The following is a 9,461-nucleotide window of genomic DNA, read 5'->3' as shown; positions in this document are numbered from 1 at the left end:
GGTAATTTAGGGCACTTTTTTGTGGCTTAGTCATTATTAAAAAAAGGTCTAGCTTAAAACGCCTTAGTTTTTGTCCTCAACGTTTTTGTTTTGTTCCATTATGGGTGAAAAACATCCAGGTCTTAAGCACACCCAAATCCTGCCCTTAAAATTAGGCCAATTGTAAGAGCATGCTCATTGACATGAATGTGCATATTTTACTGTAGCTGTTGCTGAAGGCGTGGTCTGTGTAGAGCACAGGCAGAGTCACAAAGTACATATTTATAAAATAAGGGACCCTTGTACTAAGCAGCACTAACAAGTGGCCTGCACTATCCCCAGCACGGGTCTTTTGCACTCGCTAAAGCCATATTTAGCACTGCCGGTAAATGGCCGATTTTCTTATTTCTGCAATAATGGCCACACGCTAATTTTCCCATTAGCATGTGGTCACTACCGCGTGAGCACTTACCCGACCTATTTTGTAGGCGGTAAGGGCTCATGTGCTAATCCTTTGCTAGTTAGCGTTTGACAATGCCCAAGCACTAACCGATTAGCATAGCTGCGCTCACTCTCTGCCTCCAAACATGCCCCCAGCACTAAAAAAAACAAATTTTATTTTTTAGTGTGTGAGTAGCATGTACACATGCAAAACTTATTGCTGGATGCCTGAGCGCGCCCCATGGTAGTGCATTTTAACCTGCGGTAAGCACGTGTTAGTGCTTACCGCAGCTTATTAAAAGGCCCCTATGTTAATCTACTCACATACTTCCATACTCTGTGAACATTTATATCTGTGTAATGCAAGTATGTCGGCACCTTCAATGTAGATGCTATTGATCCTGGATTTACACTAGTATTATATAAAGGGTCAAGGGTCATGAACTTGGTATACCACCTTTCTGTGGGACACACAGAGGGGCATAATCGAACGTGAACGCCTATCTCCATGGGTGTCTATGTCCGAAAATGGGTACGTGAAGAGGCGGGACAGACCATATTTTCGAAAAAATGGACGTTTTTGAGCTGGGCGTTTGTTTTTTTTAGCGATAATGGAAACTAAAAACACCCAGCTCAAAAACGTCCTAATCCGAGCCATTTGGTCATGGGAGGGGCCAGGATTCATAGTACACTGGCCCCCCTGATATACCAGGACACCAACTGAGCACCCTAGAGGTCAGTGCGGTGGACTTCAGAAACAGCTCCCACATGCATAGCTCCCTTACCAACCCCCTTCCCCCAAAACCCACTACCCACAAATGTACAACACTACCATAGCTCTTAGGGGTGAAGGGGGCACCTACATGTGGGTACAGAGGGTTTTGGAGACCTCCCATTTACCAGCACAAGTGTTACAGGTAGGGGGGATGGGCCTGGGTCCGCCTGCCTTAAGTGCACTGCGGTGCCCACTAAAAGTGCTCCAGGGACCTGCATACACACAGGCCTGTAGGAGTTGTTGCTGCTGTATAACTTTGGCATACCAGTTGACACCTGAAGACTAATCTCTCCGAAAACATCCTTTATTGGAATTGGCACGCTTACTCACAGTTAACTGCAGATCACAGGTTGTGCCCCACTGGCAAAGAGTCTCCCTGGTACTGAGATTAGCAGTAGGTCCGAGCTGGCAGAATGCTGTACAATGCCCTCTTTCAGCCACATTCAAGGTAAGAACTTAGTTCTGTAACATGGCTAACACATGAAAGGGATCTACAACTGGCTTATAAAAATGGCCACTACCTCATGGACTACCGGAAACAAAACTGGACACCCTCTGACCCAGCATGGGAGTACAGCCTATCAACTACCAACATCATGAGCATTTGCCACAAGCTAGTGGAATTACAGAGCCCAATACCCTACACCCACCACAATGCATTGCTGATGTGATTCTGCTCTGCGCATAACAGAAAAGGTGTCACACTCACCCGAGTGCCACATCAGAACCAGGGAAAGGCTGTCAGAGGATAGAACATATTCTGCTGTCATGGAGGTGGGTACGGCATTTGAGGCTGGCATACAGGCTGGGAAAAAAGTTTTTAAAGTGGGGTTTTTTTGGTGGGAGGGGGTTAGTGACCACTGGGGGAGTCTGGGGAGGTCATCCCCGATTCCCTCCAGTGGTCATCTGGGCAGTTGGGGCACTTTTTTGGCACTTGTTTGTGAAAAAAAAGGGTCCAAAAAAAGTGACCCAAAATCGCGGTAAAAGACGCCCATCTCTCCTCGGCCGATAACCACGCCCCAGTTCCGCCTTCACCACGCCTCCGACATGCCCCCGACAACTTTACCCATTTCCACGACGGATTGCAGTTGGAAATGCCCAAAATCGGCTTTCGATTATACCGATTTGGGCACCCACGGGAGAAAGACGCCCATCTCCCGATTTGGGTCGCAATATAGGCGTTTTTCTCTTTCGATTATAAGCAGGATAGGCAACTATCTGCCTTTGTAAAAAAAGGGTCAATTGAGCCTCCCTGTTCAATTAACCTAGGTGCCCTCTGCATATATAAGTCCCTTTGAATATTGGCCCGGATGTTTTTAAACAGAGGCAGATTTTAGAAAGGACATCCCAGTCAGTATAAGGACGTCCAAGTTAGTATATTTCTCATATATTTTAGGACCGAATCTGCCGACATACTATGAACGAGGCAAAACAAAAGACATGGACATCTTTGTGGCAGCAGAGGATTGTCCATATTATAAACAGGCCCCTTGGGTATTCATTCGAGAAGTAACCTAATAGTTAAAACAGTAGCCTGAGAATCAGGGCCGAGAACCAGAGGATGCCAGTTGAGATCCCATTGTAGCTCCTTGTAATTTTCTTTTCTTCCTTTTCTATTTTTTTAAAATTGTGAGCCCTCAGTGGACAGAAAAATACCTACTGTGACTTCCCTTACTCCCTCCAGTGGAGAACTGCTCAGTTGGTAACCTGGACGTACCAAGTACCAGATCTAAATATGGACATCCAACATTTTGGACATCGGCTTGGACATCCCTTCCCATTCTGAAATCAGAGCTGGACATCCATATTTTGATCCCTCCCTAGCCCCACCTACAACACTCCCAGGCCATGTCCCTTGCCATATAGATGTACTGCATTTTTAGATTCCATATCCTGGCTTTATACAATTGGAATTTGGATGTCCAGGCATTGTGGATGTGTAAATGCTGGTTTTCAGACATCCAAAACACAAACAGAGCTGTAAAATAACCACCACTGTGTCCCTTTCAATCCCACACATTGATTAGAAAAAGCCAAGAAAAGTATGTCTGAATATTAAGATTAATATATTTAATTTTTCTTGTTTGTAAAACAAGAAGTTAATGATATCTATATATATATATTTATATATGTATATGTATGTATAATTTATATATTTTTGTATATCTTTACATACTATATACAGACAATAAAAAAGTTTGCTCTTTAATGAACTGGAATGAAGCTTGTTTTCTTAATGGGTAACTAATGAAAATAAATTCACAGTTTTCTGCAGGAAATCCATGATAAAAGAAGCTGATCCCGCTCTTGGGCCGATTTCATTTGGCCGTACCAGACTCTGCTCTACCAGAAGCTTCTTGACAGTTAGTTCTTGGGTATTCAGGTGCTTCTAATTCAGCTTTGACTTCTATAAGAAAGTTCCTCTGCTTACGATGATGAGGTTCACAGTGAGTTAAGCTCATGGTCCTGGTCCATTTGCACTACAGTGCCTTGAATATATTAAATGCACATTGCACATTTACTAATCTTCATAAAAATGATGATAAAAAAGAATAACAACAGATGTGCTGCAAATGTGCACGTCATACAAAAATACAAAGAACTGTCTCTATTAATTCCATTAATCATATTGTTATAGCTACAGTATGCTAGAAATAAGTTATGACCCTGAAAAAAGAAATAAGGGTGAAATCATCCTCGCTCAGAAAACTGCAGTTTTTATGTCTAATTTCTTTTGTTTGATCTTTACAGACATAATGCATTTTTCCCATAATATACTCTTCCATGATACCGAGTTAGAGAAACTGTCCCCATCTAGACATGATGTGGGGGAGTTCTTGGTACACTGAAGTCTCAGTTAAGACATTCAGCTTCATTAAATGTAGAAATTAGATTGCAAAGTGTGTCAGTGAAATGATTGAAAGTAGTTTGGAACTGTTTCATGATATAGGTGAACCTGGAAAGGTATGATGAATAACTCATCTCTAGGCAATTAATCTAGTGGAATTTCTCTGAGGCAGAGTTATTTTGGTCCACTGTTAGAGAGAGAAAAAAAAAGGATACAAATCCAGATGATAGAGAGGTGGGAGTGTCAGGCTTTATGGATAGAGTAGTATATTTTTATTTCTCTGACTTTTCTGTAACACTGTGTTGCCTTAAGTAAAATCAGCCATGATGTTCTTTTCCTCTCATTTGGTATTTTAGCTGGCTTTTCAAGGCCATGTTATTCATTTTAACAAGACTGTTGAATAAGAGAGAGAGTTAATCTCTCCATCCTCTCACCAAAGGGCAAGTAGTCCAATAAAACTTTATGACAAATATGCAGAGTTTTAGTTGGTGTAATTGTATCTATAGTAATGCATTCTTTAGTCTTAGTAGCTTGCAGTAATGTTCCTGCATTGCACTCAAAATGTAAAACTTGGGTAAACTAATTTCCTTTAGAATTGAAATTCTTAGCTTATCAGATGTGGAGGTTCATTTTCAAAGCACTTAGACTTACAAAGTTCCATAGGTTACTATTATGTAACTTTGTAAGTCTAAGTGTTTGAAAATACACCTCCAAGTGTAACTTGAGAAATAAAAGTACTGATTAATGAGTTTGAAGTGAATTCATTCATTGACCCAATATGCTCTAGTAAAACAAAATAACATTTTAACGTGTAAATGTGAGCCTCTATGCGTGGGAGAACCCTGAATGGAGCTAACACTGGGAATAAGTTACATTTTCCAGGCCAAGGCTGTTGATTGAAGACCATAGCAGAGCATGCAGTGGTAGCCCCCAAACCCCAAATATAGATAACTTGAGGATTTAGTTAATCTTTGACGTCTACAAACACTTATGTCAAAGAGAAATCATTTCTTTCATCCTGGAAAGCCTATTAGTTATCCATTCCTTCCAGATACAGACTTTCAGTACACCTACATTGTGTAAGAACCACTGACACACAAATTTAGCATATAGTTTTAGTAAATTTACTTATTCATCAGTGTCTTTATTGAGCGAGTGAATGTGCTCATAACAGTTGCTACTGTCGCCGACTGCCTTGCCAGCTGTTCAACAGTTCGATGTTGACTCAGTGTTCTAGTTGTTGACTCTTCTGCTGCCCTCAGTAAGAAAGTATAGTTTCGTACTACCTCCTCTACCTTACCCAGAAGCTCTTGACGCTGAGCTTCGGAACGCACAATATACACCAGTTTCACAAATGTTTCAATTAGATTACATAGCACTTGGAAACTCCCTGTAATTGCCGAGAGCATGTGAGTTGGACTTTTATCAACTGCTGCCACTCTTCGGCAAGAGGCCCTAAACTCTTTGAACTTAAGAGCAAGTTCTTGCTTGTATCCTGCAAGTTGAGAAATATATGGTTTGGAGTCACAGGGTTCAGCACTTACTACACACTGTCTTAGGATTGTCAAAAGTTCACTGGTATCTAACTGCACTGCAAGGAACCCATCTGTTAATGTATAGGCATGATCTCGAAGTGCATTGATTTTAGCCAGGCTTCCCTCAAAAGTGGAGGTTCTTAAATCTATCTCCTGGGTTTGGCTGTCCTCAGAACTGCTACAGGCTGTGGCATCTAAAACCTGAAGGGTCCTGCTCATGACAGGAACCATCTGATTGTCTAATTTCATGCCAGGAAGAATCTGCATAGGGATAGAATAAGAGAGCTCATCCTTTTCACTCGTGTCATCTGCTGCATCACACTTCCTGTAATAAAAACAATAACGGATTGAGCAACACTTTTCATTATCCTTATCTTCATCTTCTAGGTCAGCCTGGCATGGGTACATTTCTTCCTGGACACAGAGTGCATTGCTTGACTTTTGACCCTTTTTTTCTTCTTCTATTTGAGCGTAGGAAGAATCACCTATCCCTGAGGCTTCTATCACAGTACTCTTCAGTGAAGAGCTATGGGTGACAGGGTCTTCCTCTTTCTTTACAGTTTTCATTTTAGCTGGATAAATGTTCTGGTAGATATCAGAAGAAAGGGATATGCCATCACTCTTGTCTATTTCACTTACACTATAGCGACGTATCAATTTTTTGTATTGTGGTGCCCTCATGCATTCTCCATGGGAGGTACATGTTGTTAGACATGACACACTGTTCTCAGGTTCTGACCGATGGTCCCTTGATTCTAAACTTGTTGATCGTATTCGCTTACCCTTTGAGGGACTGCTTACTCTTAAAAGATTAGAAGTTTCTGCTTGCTGCTGGGCAAATGTAGTTTTCGGTCTCCCTCGTTTCTCTGCTTCTTGAACAGGTAATTGATTTGACTGCATCATCATCCCTCTGCAGATGCGCTTGCAGTCACAACTCCGCCTCTGCTCACGGGACATTCCTGGAACCTTCTGTACAGGGCTGCTCCTCACTTGGCAGGCACAACGTCCAGGCAGTGAGGGGTGAAGATATTCTTTGGCCTGAAGATCAGCCTTGGTCTTCGGCTTCAGCAGCTCTTCCAGGAACTCCATCTCATACTGCTTAACTTTTTGCAGCTGCATTTGCCTCTCATCTGTTTCCTTCTTAGCTCGTGTAGGGAAAGTAGCTGAAAATAGGTTTTTCAATTTGAAGGAAGCTTTCTGAGGCTTGCTTTTAGGAGGAACTTCACTCTCTTGCTGGACTGGATCTGGCACATTTTCCGTGTTCTTAGAGGGCAGTGTACCAGGCTGAAATACGCCTTCTGTTTTGGGCCCTGGTTGGATTGGACTCTTTGAATTATCATTTGTGTTCTTCGGAGTGGGACTGTTTGTACATGTAGAAAGTAAGCAGTTATTCTCAGCCTTTAAGCTTTTGGCCAAACTGCCCTGTTGTTCAGCCTTTAAGCTTTTGGCCAAACTTCCTTGTTGCATTTTGTTTCCCTGGACTGAAGAAATAGCATTTTGTTTTTGCAAAGCATGGTTTGTGTCTCCACTTGCTTTTTGACTGTGCTCACTACTCGCTGACTTTCCTGCTCCATCTTTCCTCATTTTTTGCTGGTAGTTCTTGACAGAATAGGCTTTGGCATGAAGCCTTTCATCATCTGTTGGGGAGAGATGGAAAACATCAGCTCTGCTATTCTGAGCCTCTGTCTCACTCAGAGGCACTTCACTTTGCTGCTGGCAGCTGCATATGCTATCTACAATTGGTTGACTTCCCTTATATTTTAAATGTTTTGTACTAGAAGAGGCACAGTCCTTTGTTCCGTTTAAGTGTCGTTCTGCTTTGGGGATGGTTGCCACAGGTGCTACTCGCATAGCCAAGCTGTTATCATTAACATGCTGATGCGGAGAAACTGACAGGTCAGCCAGGTTTCCATTGCTTTTAGAATCACGGTGGAGTCTAGGACTCACCTTGATCCTCTGTGGTACTCTGTCTCCAATGTTTTGCATGGGCTCAGTACTCAAGGCAGTGGTGGCATGTAGTGATGTCTCAAAGACAGGCTTAACTTGGGAGGACTCTTTGCATTCAGAATTTGGTACCAACTTAACTTTGTTCCTTTGTTTGCTAAGGTGGGGTGAGATCACTGACTGTACATCCAATGTGTAGCTTTGCTCCACAGCCTCTTCCTGTTTGCTCTTGCTGACAGTAGGGCTAGAACTCTGCTTGGAGATAACTGGCTTAATGGCAGCATTTGACTGGGGGCATCCAATGGGATAAGGTGAGGTGAGGATAGCCTGGGCAGAGCAAGCCTGAATTCTGAAAGGAAGATCTTTCCTTGTGAGGATATTTTCTTTGTTGATGTGCTGAGCAAGAAAGTACGCTGCATTCTGGTGTTGTTTCATAGCCGAAACCATCTCAGAGACGTCAGTCAGCTCAGATGAATTAGTTTCATGGCCAGAGTCCAAAGATGATTCAGGGGTTATGGCAGCTAGTACAATCAGACCTGAAACACATAACAGAAATGAAAGAGAACAGTTCTTATGAGATTCATTCAGTTTTTATAACTTTACCTGAAATATAGGTCCCCTACTTAAGCTTTACAATGAATTATTTCTAATAATGATAAGGGAAGAAAGGAAACACAACAGAGGACAAAAATTATAACTGAAAAACCACTGTCCATTTGAAAAAGAAAGAAAGAAAAGGAATTGTAACCTAAGATGCCTTCACACCTTTGTTCACTCTCCCTCCCCTACCATTGGCTTTATTTATGGAAATTTCAAAATTTTTACAAACAAAATTCCTATGGGCTTCCTCTCATTTGCCTCACAGGAATCACTAACACAGGTTTGTAAAAGAAGCCCTAATGGGGGTATCAAAACAAAAAAATGGTAGCCACCATAGCCCAAACCTGTGGTTTTAAATCAAGAAACTGCCCCACCATTGACTTTAAATGCTAAGAAAACCCATTCTGGAGCAGATATAGGGGCTGTGGTAAGCACTAATGCGTGCTTACCACAGGATAAAATCCACTACCAGAAGCTGCACTCAGGCGTCCTATGGCAGTTTTGTGTTCAGCACACACTATCCACACAGTATAAAATAGAAAATAGGGCTGGGGGTATGTTTTGGGGCAGAGAGTAGGTGTGGCCAGTGTTAACTGGTTAGCACAGCTGCATTGCCACACATAAACTGATTAGTGCATGGTTAGTATGGGAGCCCTTACCGCATAGTTAATAGTGGCATAAGGGCTTCCACGCTAATTGGGAAATTAGCATGTGGTCATTAATATGGAAAAGGGAAAGTGTGACCATTTTACAGCCGCACTAAAATTGGCTTTAGCGCGTGGGAAAGCCCTGCACTACATACCACAGGCCACTTTTTAGTGCAGCTTAGTAAAAGGGACCCATAGTATGTAAAACGAGTTTAAGAATTGGAAATAATATGGACAAAGAATTTCCGCATACAGTTCAAACTCCTCTTATTGACTTACAAGTGTATTTACTCTGCAGCTCCTCAGTACCTCGCCACTCTTATCTCTTCCTACACTCCTACCTGGGAACTCCATTCATTGGGTAAATCTCTCTTATCTGTACCCTTCTCTTCCACTGCAAACTCCAGACTCCATTCCTTTTATCTTGCTGCACCATATGCCTAGAATAGACTTCCTTAGCCAGTACGCCAAGCTCCATCTCTGGCCATCTTCAAATCTAGGCTAAAAGCCCACCTTTCTGCAGCTTTTAACTCCTAACCCCTATTCACTTGCACAGTACCCTTGTATGTTTTATCTTTGCCAATTTATTCTCTTATTTGTTCTGTTTGTCCTGATTAGATCGTAAGCTCTTTTGAGCAGGGACTGTCTCTTCATGTTCAAGTGTACAGCTCTGCGTACGTCTAATAGCACTA

The 9,461-nt window shown here is 42.2% G+C and overlaps 1 protein-coding gene across 1 annotated transcript in view; it reads right to left on the bottom strand.

The window, feature by feature from the left end:
• Window positions 1–5,167: 5,167 nt before the first annotated feature.
• Window positions 5,168–9,461, bottom strand: part of FRMPD3 (FERM and PDZ domain containing 3) — a 178,142-nt gene continuing 173,848 nt past the window's right edge. The window contains exon 15 of the mRNA XM_030210741.1: window positions 5,168–8,058. Within this exon, the coding sequence (XP_030066601.1) occupies window positions 5,168–8,058 (2,891 nt within the window). The remainder of the gene's footprint in view (window positions 8,059–9,461) is intronic.

This window comes from Microcaecilia unicolor, chromosome 7 (assembly GCF_901765095.1).
Source record: "Microcaecilia unicolor chromosome 7, aMicUni1.1, whole genome shotgun sequence".
NCBI lineage: Eukaryota > Metazoa > Chordata > Amphibia > Gymnophiona > Siphonopidae > Microcaecilia > Microcaecilia unicolor.
The sequence above is the reverse complement of the archived record's forward strand: the minus strand, read 5'-3'. Positions and strand labels throughout refer to the sequence as shown.